Source organism: Helobdella robusta, assembly GCF_000326865.2.
Source record: "Helobdella robusta unplaced genomic scaffold HELROscaffold_166, whole genome shotgun sequence".
Classification (NCBI taxonomy): Eukaryota; Metazoa; Annelida; class Clitellata; order Rhynchobdellida; family Glossiphoniidae; genus Helobdella; species Helobdella robusta.
The window spans coordinates 17761-33405 of record NW_008703926.1 but is presented as its reverse complement, the minus strand read 5'-3'; the positions used below and the strand labels follow the sequence as shown (position 1 = coordinate 33405).

General features: G+C 35.2%; 2 protein-coding genes across 2 annotated transcripts; one reads left to right on the top strand and one right to left on the bottom strand.

Moving 5' to 3' along the window:
* Positions 1-1839: 1839 nt before the first annotated feature.
* On the top strand, positions 1840-6941 carry HELRODRAFT_92366 (hypothetical protein; the record flags this gene model as incomplete). The annotated part of the gene is made up of 10 exons (XM_009015815.1): positions 1840-1945; positions 2426-2552; positions 2744-2796; positions 3458-3582; positions 3683-3743; positions 4154-4432; positions 5432-5582; positions 5854-5996; positions 6402-6539; positions 6685-6941. Coding segments are annotated over 10 exons (1440 nt in total), but the record flags the coding sequence as incomplete, so codon positions are not given.
* Positions 6942-12252: 5311 nt separating this feature from the next.
* Positions 12253-14679, bottom strand: HELRODRAFT_92371 (hypothetical protein; the record flags this gene model as incomplete). Its single annotated transcript, XM_009015814.1, has 7 exons — positions 12253-12480; positions 12777-12892; positions 12983-13028; positions 13234-13391; positions 13609-13745; positions 14049-14199; positions 14523-14679. Coding segments are annotated over 7 exons (993 nt in total), but the record flags the coding sequence as incomplete, so codon positions are not given.
* Positions 14680-15645: the final 966 nt, after the last annotated feature.

The following is a 15645-nucleotide window of genomic DNA, read 5'->3' as shown; positions in this document are numbered from 1 at the left end:
ATTAAAGTTGGTTTCAGTTTGACATTTAAAAAATTTAGTGGGTTCAGTTAAAATGAAGATGATTGATAGGATGTAATGGTGATGTTGTCATATATGATACTGATGATAATGGTGTAATGTATAATGGTGATCTTAAATGTTCCAACAAGTTGAGCAATGAATGAATGAATTCAATCTTCTGTCTGTCCTTGTCTGTCTGTCTTTGTCTGTCTGCCTGTCTCACCAACTTAATAATAAATGCATCCTAGCAAATAAATTCTGGTTCTTTATTAATCAATATTATACAAATGAGCGGATGGTCTTAGCAGTATGTAACACACATTGGTACCCATGTGAGTACATATACCTAATTATTAAAATAATGTATGTGCAATGTGTGTGTGTGTGTACGGTGTATGTATGTTTGTGTGTGTGTATCTGTGTGTGTATCTGTGTGTGTGTGGTGTGTGTGTGGTGTGTGTGTCTGTGCTAGTGACTGTAACTATGGCCTCGTGAATCGGATCTAGCTAAATAGTTTTTACAATTTACATTTTAAATTTAATTAATTAATTACAATTAAATTTTAAATTTAACATTTACATTTTTACATTTATTTTAAAATCATTCAACGATTTCAGTGTGACATCATTATATTCAATTTGTCTATTGTTATTTATTTCATTTTTTTTAATTTATTGTTTCGATCATGCTTCAAACATGCCATTTCAATTCAATTCATCCACTCGGTGCTTGTAAATTTTGAGGCTCTCACCTTCCTTGCTGGTGGCTGCATGGGACAACAGTGTTTACTCTTTAATATGATTTTAATTTAGTGTAATGAACATGTATACCTGGTAATATATTTAGAATAATAAATTAATGATTTTACACTACAAAAACCTCTTTCTAGTTTTATACAAACCACCAGAAGTGAAAACACTAGTGAATTTTTTTTATTATTTTGTAGTTTTTTTTTATTCAAGAGTCATCTGATTCCTTTCATCTGCTCTTCTCGACATTTTAATTGCATCCTTGACTGTAGGTGTACATGAGTTTTGTACTGTACAGAATTACACTGTACTTATACTTGTATCATGTACGTAGATTGTACTTGGTGTACATTTGTGTAGAGTACACAGTTGTATAATGAATATATTTATTTTGTACACCCATTCCGTGCATAATTTCGTCTCATCTTAGGACTTTTTAAACGACATTTTATATCTCCATTCATAATTTTTTTCCATTTATTTCTCTCCAAAATGTTCATCAGCATTCTAAATTTTAGAGCATTAATAAGTTGTATGTGGGAAAATAGCTGTGAATACGGAATTTTTTTCTACTTGTTTATCTCCATCTCCATTATTAACCACCCTCTTAATCACCATCAGCATTTTATCCACACTATAGTTTTTAATTCATTTTTTATCGTTCTGAGCAAAACATGTAAAAATGTTCTCTAGTCATTGTTTGTTTATGTGTGTATGTATGTGTGTTTTGTTTGTGTGCGTGTGTGTTTTGCTTGTGTACGTGTGTGTTTGTGTGCGTTTGTGTGGTGTGTGTGAATGTGTACACGTTCTATAAACATTATTTCAACAGCTCTTTACCTATGGTTTATCCTAGCCGTATAATTAGATTGGAGCAATAATATATAAGTTATGTCTGTATATTACATTAAGATTGTAACATTAGTTGGCTGTAAGTGTTGCTGTTGTTGCTGTTATTTTGGTTGTTGTTGTTGTTGGTGGTGGTGTGTGGTTTTGTATTCGATGTTGTTGTTGTTGTTGTTGTTTTTGTTGTGTAAGAAGTAAGATATTATAATGTAATTATCATATATTAACATATTATAATAATATTGTGATGCTTTTGTCGTCGTCGCAGGAACTGCAGCAGCAAGCGCCACTGAGACCACTGGCTACCGACAAACATGAACAATGTGTTGTCTGTGACGATAAGGCATCAGGTAGTGGTTGAGATTGATTGATTGGTTGGTTGGTTGGTTGATTGATTGATTGGTTGATTGATTGATCGATTGATTGAATGTATGAATGATTGATTGATTGATTGATTGATTGATTGATTGATTGATTGATTGATTGATTGATTGATTGATTGATTGATTGAATGTATGAATGAATGAATGAATGATTGATTGATTGATTGAATGTATGAATGAATGCTTGATTGATTGATTGATGAAAAATTTATCAACTATTAAATATTAACTATAAGTAATAAACCATCTAGCTGATTAACCATTCAAAAAGTTCAATCGATCCACCAGTCTATCATTTATTCAATGAACTAATCAATTGATAATATAATCAATCAATTATATAATCAATCAATTGAATGAATGAATGGATGAATGAATGTATGAATGAATGAATGTTTGAATGAATGTATAAATGAATGAATAAATGAATGAATGAATGAACTACGCTAGGTCGACATTACGGGGTGTTGAGTTGTGAAGGTTGCAAGGGCTTCTTCAAGAGGAGCATCAGACGACAGCTGGCCTATGCATGCAGGGGCACGAAGAACTGCCCCATCAACAAACATTACAGGAACAGGTCTATTCACTTTCTTTTGATTTATGATAGCAATGATGATTGTGATTATATGTTGGTGGTGATCATGATGATGATGGTAATGGTATCGACGACGACGATGATGATGATTACGGTTTCGGTGATGATGATAGTAAGGAGAAGTAGGTTGGTGAAGATGATGATGAGGATGAAAACTTGTATGTTTGACTCAGGTGCCAGTACTGCCGACTACAGAAGTGTCTTGAACGAGGCATGAGGACTGAATGTAAGATACCTTTTTCTTTCATTCTTTCATTCGTTTGTTCATGCGTTCACTTATTTATTCACTTATTCATTCATTCATCTGTGCATTCATTCATTCATTCTTTCATTCATCTGCTCATTTATTTTGCTTTTTCAAGTATTCATACATTTACTAACTCACTCATTCACTCACCTCCACCAATAAAATCACACCAGCCAGTTCCAACTCAAACTTTTAAACAATTGAATAGACCAGTTTAAACAGTTTTGGTCTTATTTCTGAAACATGCAATATTTATTCTTCAAGCCTGTGACAGCCACTCTACCGTAATCATCGTCTTCATAATCATTTTAATAATAATAATATTCATAATAATCATTATAATAATAATAATCATAATAATCATAATAATAATCATAATAATAATAATATTCCTAAACATCATTATCTATGCTGATTTAAAACAATAGGCTCTCGCTGTCTAGCCTCTTTGCTTATTATTGCTATTATTATTTGTTATTTGTTATAATTATACATTGGACTGACCACTCACAACCATCCAATGACATTTAACCCACAACCAACAGCCAATCACATTTAACTCACATCCAAACACTCACAACCAACAGCCAATCAACATCAGCTAGCTAACTAACTGACTATTCACACACCTACCTATCAGCTGTACAGCAAGAGCGCAAACCGTACGATGGCAGAGGTCCAATGACCCCTGGACACAACAACTTCAACAGCAGCAGCAGCCAAAGATCGGGCTTCACACCAAAAGATGGCGACGATCTATCAGAGGTTGAAGACCGCTGATGTGAAATTTTTCGTTACTAACTACATTTAATTGTTTATTTATTTAATTATTTATTTATTTATTTATAAATTTACGAATAAACAGAACGACATGAGTTCTTTCATGATGTGTTCAAACAATTCCAGTCCGTCACAAAACAATGCTGGTTAGTTTTATGTTACAACCCCGTATTCAATGCAATGTTTGTTATGCTTTGTTTTATGACGTGATGTGCCATGCTAGCTACACCTTATGTTTGTTGTTTTGTTGGTTGATTGGTTGGTTGGTTGATTGGTTGGTTGGTTGGTTGGTCGGTTGGTTGGTTGGCTGGTTGGTTGGTTGATTGGTTAGTTGGTTGGTCGGTTGGTTGGTTGGTCGGTTGGTCGGTTGGTTGGTCGATTGTACTTTTTACTCCCGTGCCATTATGATAAACAGAATCTCACACCAACCAATTTTCGTAATACAAGACTTTACATTTCACTTTATTTTAATATTAAAAAAATCATTTCAACTAATGTCATTTCGATAAAATTGCCAATCATCAATTAGTATCTAGCGTTTAATTTACCCTCACAGATCTCAGTACATTAGCGAATGTTGTCACAACATTAGCTGCAATGGGCCACAACAACAGCAACAACAACAACAATGGCGCCAACAACAGCAGCAGCAACAACAACAACAATGTTGATAGTGAATTGGAAGCCAGTCTCCAATTGAAGAAGGAGGAAACCATAACGAAGGCATTTGATGTCCTGTCGAGGGCACTTCATTTGAAATCAGATGTTGGTGCTTTCGCTGTGTGGTTGTGGGGAGAAATTTTACAAAACAATTTGATCGAGAACTTGTTTGTTTGTTAATGGCGCGCACACACACACATTCACACACACACATACACATTTATAAAGATACCCATACTCGCAAACAAACACACACACACACATATACATTCATACAGATACCCATACTCGAAAACAAACACACACACACATTCACACACATATACATTTATACAGATACCCATACTCGCAAACAAACACACACACACATTTACACACATATACTTTTATGCAGATACCCATACTCGCAAACAAACACACACACACACACATTCACACACATATACATTTATACAGATACCCATACTCGCAAACACACAGACACACACACACACACATTCATTACATCGTCATACTACAATAACCATTGCCCTTGCGCCCCAGAGTTCCGGCAAACACTTCATTGTGGATGCAGAAGGGCGCCAGTTGAACATCGAGGACATGGAGGTCGAGATAGAAGGTCGCAATTTTTTAATTTAGTAATTTTTTTTTCTTGTTTTAAAAATTGATAAGTTCATTTTTTAACTTTTATGGCTTTTAGATAGATCGCTTATCTAAAATAAATGCCTCCTACCTCATGAGATAATTGTTTCCTAGGCATATTGTCTTTGTACTACTCTATAATTGCATCAAGAGAGTCATTTTTTTTACAATTTGCTTAGAAGATATTCCGGAATGTATTCAAAGAATTGTGGCATTATTTTTTAAATTACTATTTTTGTGATAAAATTAATGTCTACTAAGATATAATTGCAGAAATATTTTCTTTTCTTGATGATATTCATTTTATATTTTATGTTTCTTCAGCAATGACAAACATTGATTTTTGTTTAGGTGACTGTGCCCGATGAGTCTCTATTGACTCCTCACAGTCATCCTTTGCCTTTGATTTTATTTTTGGAGGTGAAAATAAATAAATAAATAAATTAATTAATTAATTAATTGATTAATTATTGACGTATGCTAAATATAATGATGGGACCAAAATGTCAACGAACCCTACCCACAGGTCAAGTAATTGATGAGGTGAATTACTACTTCAACTTGAGCATTCCCTCCCCACAGCCTCCTCACCTCACCCTCCACTACATCTGTGAGACTGCATCCAGGCTCCTCTTTCTCTCCATCCACTGGGCCAGGAGTATATCCGCCTTCCAGACCATGAAGTCTGTTGTTGTTGCTATTAACATTATTATCGTTGTAATTATTATTGCTATTGTGTTGTTGTGGTTGTGTGTTGGTGGTCTTATTGATGGCGTTGTTGTTGTTCTATTTCTGTGTTACTATCCTTCTTTTTATAACCATCATTGTTTGCTTTTCCCTCTATTTACTAGCTTATAATAAAATTGGAAACAATATTTACCTTTAAAAAAAACAACAACAATACATTAACCTTATTTATTAACTGAACATTAAAAACGTGAAAATTACTTGAAGTGTTGATCTGCAAGTGAAGTTGGTGCAGTCGTGCTGGAGTAAGCTGTTTGTGCTGGGACTCTGCCAGTGCTACGATACCATCAGCCTGCCATCCATACTCAACTCTGTCCTCATCCATCTACAAACCCGACTCATCAACAATGGTGGGCTATTTGTTTCTCAGTTGGTGTGTGTGCGTGCGTGTGAGTGTGTACTGTGTGATGTGTGTGTGTGTGTGTACTGTACATATGTGTGTCTGGAATATTTTCAAGTTTTTCTTCTTCACACTAATTAATTGATTTGTTTCAATTGAACTATCGACATTTTTTTTTCAGAAATTGTTAGTCATATCAGTGCATACAAAAAATTGAGTAAACAAATTTTTTGGTGCCACGTACTGCTGATAAACATTTTAATATTTATTTATTTATAATCTTCTAAACTCTATCACATTAGTTCTATTCACCAGTATTTATTTATTTACCTATTTATCATTTTTTATTTAATATTATTATTAAATTATATAATATAAATATATATAATATTGTTTTATATTTACTTTTTCAAAGAAAAACTAGCGAGTGAGAAGGTGAGAGAGATATTGAACACGGTAGTGTTGCTGCAAGATTACATCGGTCACATCAAGAGACTCAAACTGTCTGATGCTGAGTTGGCCTACATGAAGGCGTTTGTACTTTTCTGTCCAGGTTAGCTGAGACTGGGTCGTCTGTCTGCTTGTTTGGTTTGTGTGTTTGTTTGTTGGCTTTTTTTTTTTGTCTGATGTCATTCATGTTGTTTGTTTTCACATTGATTATTACGCATTTTTATAAATACCAACCACAGACAACGTAGCTCAGTCTGGTCACAGAAACCACCTGGAGGCCATGCAGTTGAAGGTGAAGCAGGAGTTGGACAGCCACATATCTGCCACTCGCAACTCATCAGAACAGCACCAACTGTCAGATCGCATCTTGTTACGTCTGCCCGGGCTCGCCAACTTCAAGCCAGCCAACATGGAGCAGATATTTTTCTCCGGACTGATTGGCAACGTCGAAATCAGCAGCATCGTGCCCTATATTTTAAGATTGGATTCCGAAGACTGTTCGAGCATTTTGAAGGAACCCTCCGCGTCTACGAATCTTGCAACAACATCACCTGCAAATAACAAGACATCATTGCATGCTCCAGGTTCAGCAACATCATCACCGTCATCATCGTCGTCATCCTTTCCATCGTCATCTCAGAAAACAAAAATCATTCTATCATCCGTGCTTTCTTCCAAGCAGAACCCTTCGAAGATAATCACATTTTCAACTCCTCGACCTCTATCATCAAATCACCTGTCATCCTCATCGTCGTTGTCCTCGTCGACATCTTCATCAACGCTACTGGCACAATGCAACTCACACTCTGGCGCAGTGAACAGCAGCAACAGTGACGACAACTACAACAACGACGACATCTCCAATGCTAATGACTGCGACACGGATATGACTGCAAACGACGATGATGAAGATGATAGCAACAACAACAATGGTCACATTAACAGTAATGACGCCGATTACGACGATGAGAATGATGACGACGATAACGACGATGATGACAAATCCTCCATGACAAATGATGTTAATGACGGTAATCTGCAATTGAAAGCTGTATCATCTGTATCATGATTGATTGATTGATTGATTGATTGATTGATTGAATGATTGATTGATTGATTGATTGATTGAATGATTGATTGATTGAATGATTGATTGATTGAATGAATGATTGATTGATTGATTGATTGATTGATTGATTGATTGATTGATGAAAGTATGGATATATGTATGGATAGATACCTAGATAGATAGATGGATGGATAGGTAGATGGTAAGATATCCTCCCCTACTTCGTTGAACATGTGTGATATAAATGTATCAATGTAGATATATTGTATGAAACCGGGTATCTTATCATTTCAAAAAAGATTGCTGTGCAAACTCTATTTTTAGCTTTATCTCCACAAAGTCAAATATTCATGAACCATCGTTAGGCCATCGCTATAACCATTGTTTCTCATATTTTTTTTTCATAGCTCGTTCATTCATTCATTCATTTTTGTTGCAATCATTACCGGGAACGTTCATCTGTTTGAATGCCGCTGTTGAATTATCTCTATTGTAGCATATTTTTTATGTGATTATTTGAATTGTTTATAAATAAATTTGTCTATATATTTATTTACCCATTATACATTTTTTTGATTGTTTGTCTGTCTGTCTGTCTGTCTTTCTCTCTGTCTGTCTGTCTGTGTGGTCGTAAGTGTCGTTCATTGTTTATTGGTCTTGGTGAGATTCTGCATCATCTCCAGCCAATGTTGCCATCATGCCTGCTTGCTCTCTGGGAGAGTCTTTAAAAATCATCACTGCAAAGCAAACGTGTTTTCATGTCTTATTCATGTTCTGGAATGTTCTCTCCCTTTTTCTCTCTCTCTCTTCCCTCTCTCTCTCTCTTTCTCTCTCTTCTCTCTCTCTCTCTTCCCTCTCTCTCTCTCTTTCTCTCTCTTCTCTCTCTCTCTCTCCCTCTTTCTCTCTCTTAACGACTTGCCATCATTCATTCCAAAATAAAAAAATGTTCAACCAACCACATTCACTTTATAATGATGTTGTTGAATGCTGGTCCTCTTCATAATTTAACTTAATATTATCTAGCGCCTACGTCTTTTCAGTCTCGAGACATGGGCCTAAACCTTCTTGATCTCTCTTGTAATGTAGATAGACAAACATTGGACTGCAACTTCATTGATGTCTAAACATGTTTATATTGTTGGTGGAGAAACAACTTGCCAGGAAAGATATGTATATATATATAGCTGGACATGTCCATTTTTTGTATGTCGAATGTGTTGCATTTTTATTAGGAATGTTTGACATGTTGCTGGCATGGTTCTGCCATTATTTGTTCTGTGACAGAGAAGAGACTGCATGTGCTTTCTTTCTTTCTTTTTTTTATGAATGATAATAAACACTTCAAGAAGCAAGTCATACACTTGCTAGAAACTTTACACCTCTGACTAGCTGGTAACATAATGTTGATGCGAAATGATTACGGAAAAATGTTGGCTCATGGATTTTGTATTGTAAATAATTTTTTAACTGATAATGTATATGATGGTCGCCAAGATTATTTGGTTGACTTTGTTTTTATTTTCTCATTCATTGCAAATGTATGTTTCTGGTGAATGGTTTCATTTCGATTTTTCCGTGAAAGTTAGTGAAATTGCAACTAATTTTATTTTGTTCTGCCGTCAATGCGATCGTTTTTTTTTTTTGTTGTTGCTATTTCAATTTTCGCACCAGCTTCATGTACGTTTAAGTAAGAAATCGTTCATTTCAAGTGAATTTATATATTTGAATATTTGCTTGTTGTATTGTTCTGTGCGACGGTTCTTGTTATTTTATTCTCTCTGTAAAACAAAATTGTGAATATTTTTATAAGACTGGGGTTGATTTCATGATTGTCGTCGGTGTTATTGTTGTTGTTACCGTTACTATCGTGCACTTTCTCGCTTCCTTTCATACTATCAAGTTTTGTATTATATATAATATATATATATATGGGCCAACGTACTTCATATTTGCATTGCTTCCTCATCTGTTTGAACTGTTTTTCTTTAGTTCATTGAGACGTTGTTTTGGAGAGTCTTGGATAAATCTCATAAATGGTTTCAGACGTGTCGTGAAGAGGATTCAAAGGAGATGCGTATGTGCGTATGAGACAGTTGTTGAGAAGAATTGTTCCATTGTTATCGCTTGTGGACAATGAAATCGTATGTTGTAAATTAATTGAGCCGGAATTAAAATGATACTCTTTCGTGCTTATCATCAAATTTTAACATTTTATTTGTAAGATTTTTTATGTTTTTTACACGTTAACTGTAGATTTTTTTCAAATTTAGGTTGAGTATCGAATTGTGATTATTTTAATTATTATAAAAAAATTGTTTTGTTACAGTCTTTGAAAATAATTCAAATTGTAATCACTGGCTGCAAATATTCTACAACGGTTCAAGCATTTCAGTGCTCAAGATAGGCTAATTAACTATTTCCATTGTGATTTTCCGCCATCACTACCATCTTCCACGCCCTCCTCTGCTCCTCGTGTGTTCAACTTCTGTCCATGCAAGAGTCATTTTTGATAATGCGTCTATCTAATTTGAAAAACTTTAATGAAATTTAATTATTTTATTTGTAAATGTGCCTAATTGTTAGAAATAATGAATTTTTTTATTCCGTAAAAACCATTAGCTCTCTCATATTGGGAATCACGAACAATTTTCGACGAGTGGGATTGTTTGTACGGTACAGTCCGAACATTTCAAACATTCGTCAATATTACCTGCTTGTTTCGTGCTTATTTTTTATATGATTACTTTGATGAAACTGTCCATGCCCTCGAAACTATTGACTCGTTCAAAGTATTAGAAGACAAAACGTAAGCTGAAGTTATTCTTCAGCTAGAGACGAAACATGAATAAATATCAGCAAATAGAATGCTGCCAGGACATGTTACACGTGCCTATATTATAATGCGAAAATATTGCAAGTGCATGCGTCGCTATTACGGAATAATTTTCAGTTTGCATTCCTATTTCGTAAAAAGAATGCAATTTGACGATAATTAATTAATTATTTAATCAATTAATTGATTAATACTTCATTTGAACATAACACCAACTCCACAAATTTCTTGCTGAACATGTTTGCTTGTTCGTTCGTTCGTTCGGTTGGTTGATTGATTGATTTGCCGTGTCTGATTGATTCTATAACTTGATTGAGTTGCATCAACAACCCACTTTAAATGATTCTTATGTGTGAAGTAATTTATTCCAACTGTTCATTTGTTGCCAGCAATGTTTGGTACTATCTCAATTTATAACTTAGTTACGGTCAGATTTATAACTGATTGTATAAATTTATGCTAAATTTTTGTACTTTCTTATTTGCAGGGCCCATCATATTGTTTTAACGTTGGTGTTTTGTTGCTTACAATTTGATTGGAATAACTTTAACTTCATTTGTAAATAGAAATGAATTGTTTTTTAATGTCTCGTTCGTTTTGTTATTTAAATATTTATTTCGATTATTAACATTTTTTAATGAACTTGTAAATCAAACTGTTTCATGACACTGCGGCAAAAGTTTCTCTTCTCAACTGGTTACTTCGATTTTGGCATCAAACGAACCGTCATTGAGTAAATAAATAACATGCACATGATGCGTGTCGTTTGCTCGTCATTCCCAAATTAAATTTCACTCAGAAGTTATATATTAAATATAGCAAGTCTATTTGTTGGATCCTGTTTTTTTTTCTCCAATGATCGTTGTTATTGTAAAGTTATGTGAAGAATTTCAAACATTTTCCGTTTTTGCATTTTAAATTTATATAATAATCAAAAAATATAAATATTTACTCGCGCGTACTGCCAAAATTAGCATCACAAATTTTTCTTTCTGCACGGGCGTCCTTAACAAAGGATGCAAAGTTTTTACGTGTTAAAATTTTTTTTACAAAAGTTCTCGAAGCAATGGTTGGTTCGCGTGTATTTCTTGTTCAACGAGTCTTCTACGCTTTTTCTCGTGAAAACTAAGCCAGGATAACCGACAACTAATGATAACATGGTTATTTGAGATGGGGTGTTTCTACGCTGGTAAAAATTTATAAACAACGCTACTTTTAATAAAAATATTACTCACAGAATAAGTGCAACAGAGGAAAAGTGCAGGGAGGTGTACTAAATCTGTGGTGTTTATAACAGCCACCTCATATTTCATGTTGTTTTTTAAGAATACCTAGTAAAGAAGCATCATTAAAAATAACCATACGATACGATATGAAGAGTGAATGAACAGCTGCTACCACGAATCTATTTTTACATTTATTTCTACCCATGAACTAACTACATTCCGGACAGAATCAACAACCACGAAAGATGTATAAAAAAATTTCTATTTTGTTAATGTTAGAAGTGATTTTTATATATATCTTCATTCATATTATATAACAAGAAACACACTTTGATGAAATTTTTATACACCACTAAAAAACAAACACAGCGGAATGTTTAAATGAATATTTAATATAAACTAGGTAGAGGAATAAAAAGCCTTCATAACGATATTTAATTATCAATAAAGCCAATAAAGTTAATTCAAAAACGTTGTCAAAAAATGAAGTTACCCCTACGTAAGACCGACATTATTTTCGCAATTTTAACGCTCCTTTGCTACGATGAATAATTTCATGAATAAAATAAGATTTTCGCAACAAAGTCTTTTATCCCAATAGTATTTATTTCAATGTAGAAACATAGAACAGTAAAAAGCAGTCAGTAAAAAGTAACAAACAAAGATATCACACATAAAATCTTGTCAATCAGATCTGTCTGCTTTCAACTAGAAGCCTGCATAGCTGATCGAGGACTGCTTTGTTCTTCTCGATATAACATTCAGTCTCCCAGAGTATGTTGACGAGTATGAGATCGTCCTTGCAGTCCAGTTCAACCATTTGACTGATGGTGGGATTCAGTCTAAAGAAGGGAGCGCCAATCATGCCGCACCATGCTGCTGCCCTGTGCACTATATGGCCCTCTGGTTGAAAGGTCTGAATGGCAATGGAGGGAGAGGAAATAAACGACGAGTTGGTTATAGTTAGCACTTCAAATGCACTTAGAACCTCGTTTGTTGGTTTTGTTTATAAATTAAATTATATAGACGTTACAATCTTATACTGGTGTTTTCTTATTGAGATTTTATTTGATACTTTGTAAGGAGTGTTGTTATTCAAAAAATTACTTCTAATATTCGAAATATTCTAATATGGGAAAAAATCCATTGCAGTTGAAGAATTCATGACACAAAATGTGAATATGAGCGAAAAAATGTGAACGCGAAACGAACCTGATCAATGAGCAGTTCACTGACATTCATGAAGTTTGAGAAGAAGTTAGGCAGCTCCCAGATGGATCTAGGCATTTGAATGTCGCACACCTCAACTTTCTTCACCGGCAACTTGCCTATGTTACGTGATTTAAAACGCACGACCAATCTATCATTCACATTCATAATCTTAATAACGGCACATCATCGTAACAACTGTTACAGACCTGTACCCACAGACACAACAATGTGTATTGGCTTGACGGTACAATCCTTATCAACTTCGTCCTGAGGTTGGTTCAATGAGAAAATATTGTAGGAGGAATCCGATTTCAAATAAGAATCGGGTTCCTCTAAAACTGAAACACCAAAATGACCAAAGAAATGAGGACAGAATAAAAATCAAATCATAAAATAAAAAATAATAAATTCCAATAACAGTTCTTAAACATTATAAGAATGGATCTTAAAAATTAACCTCATTATTTTCATGAGCCTTCATGAGTTTAAACATCTCAGTGAGTACGTCAAGAGTTGGATTGTTTGCAATGTAAGCACCATCTATGAACCTGCCATAGGCTTTGAAGTACGAGGTTGCTGCTGTGGTAGCCCGCAGGGCTTTCCATACATATTCATCTGTAACATTGTCATCGATATATTGGTCTGTTACATCGATGTAAACTTGTGTTACTATACGTTCGTAAAGTTGCAGCAGTTTACAAAACCCAGAAGAGAACTCAAGATATGAGTTTGATCAGTCTCTCATCTGGTACCGTTACATATCATCAAAACATTGGCAGTAGAGTTTTAAAGATGAAAAAAACAGAGTGAAACAAAATTTTAAATGCTCGACCTTTTGGTTTAGGCAGCGGTGGAAATCTCTTATCGGTGGAATGGTACGCAACGTGCCCGGCGCCTGGGATCTCATAATTCTTGAAGATGTGCAGTTCTGCTGGCATCCTATCTGCCAGCACCGACATCAACATTATCCTGTTGCATTACATCGCGTATTCGCTCATATCACTGTCGACCGGTTCACTCATACAGACATCACAGATTAGGATTCAAGACAGCACTGACAGCACAAATGTGTGTGTAACATTCAAATTGAGAATGATATATTTCGACTTGCAGATATCTTATGAAAAAAACTTAACGAGTGAAAGCTTGCTAACCCGCAAAAAGACATAAAGACATTAGATCCAGATTTTAAAATAGTGAATAAACATCAATGCAAATTGCAGTTTATGAGAAAGAAAATGAAAAGCCTAATATGAAGAGAAGAAAACAAACTTAGGTCCAACTAGATCTCCCAGTCTGACATTTTCACCGAATTCCTGCTTCAGATACTTCTCCAGTTTCTCCGTGTCATAAGGGCGTGCCCCGTGAAACATCATCTCTTTGAACTTGAAGTACATCTCCATTATTTGTAGCAGGCTCATACCTGGCTTCATCAGTTCGCGGGAATTCATCCATTACAATAGCTTTCTTAACATTTTATAACGGCCATGCTCTGAAGAACTGCACAAACTAACTAACAAATGGTTGCTTTCCGTGAGTAAACGTTTAAATTTAAAATAAGATTAACTGCAAATAACAAATGATCATTGTGGTTGATAGAAATAAATGCAAACAATTTCAACATTAAATAAATAGAACTAATTGGTGGAGGAATAAATTGTAAGTACATCACGATGGCTAAGTCAACAAACACTCTCTCAATGAATTAACATTGAAAAAAGAAACAGAAGGTAGCAGGAAGCATACCCTTGGCGATTCCAATGGTGAGTATGCCACCAGTACTCGTGCCGGCAATCGTGTCGAAGAGGTTGAAGATGGTTGAACGGGTGATGGCTTCAATGTGCATGAGGATTCGTGTCGATATGATGCCTCTAATGCCACCGCCATCCAGACATAAAATCTGCAAGTTAGTTGGTCAGTTGGTCGGTTGGTTGGTCAGTTGATCGGTCGGTCGGTCGGTTGGTTGGTCAGTTGGTCTGTCGGTTGGTTGCTTGTTTGATCAGTAGAGCTAGATCAAATATGACTTATGTATGACAGATTCCCTGTCTACTTGAGAATAAAGTGGTTACACTAAAAAGGCATACATGTCTGGCTGAAGTATATGATGCTTGCTTGCAGGCGAATACCAAATCGTACTACAGGGCATTGTACAGAGCAGATGTACAAACCTTTGTAGCAGGAAAATAGAGAATGAAGAAAGAAGGAGTGCAAACAGCTTCACAACTGCCAATGGTGGATAACAACGGATAGATGGCGTTTTGTAGTTTTAAATGACAAGTTGACAAAAATATATCATCTAAATAAATCCTCAACTATTAAGTAACTTATCATCGTCCAATTCATCCAGCTGTTAATTACTCATTACCAACTTTAACTCTCGCCAAAAATTTCAACATCTCTCACAAACTCATCATCAAATCCCACCCTCACTCAACTCACTGTCTCCCCAGGGCATGAATTCATTGACCTCCTCTTCGCAGCAATCACAGCCGTCTCTTCAACAATCTGCTCAGCTGCTGTCAGCATTGAATTGAAAAAATTAACGTGATGGACGGAGTAACTAATGATAATGTGAAAGTTAACAACCAAATGTTATGCTGCTTTCCATCCAAATAAGTTGCCCAGTTAAAACTTCATCAAACCACAGCTTGAAAGTTTCAACCATAATCAATCAATAATGTCACTCATTCATTCACTCGATCAGCAACTTACGACACGAAACTAACTGTAGCTGATGAATGTTTGACTCAGGGAGGGCACCTGAGACAAGCCGTTAAACTCATCATCATGCGAGCATCCGACCGAACAGTCGTGCATGGCTGGAGGACATCTCTTGGCACCCACCATGTGCAAGTAGTACAGGATCAGA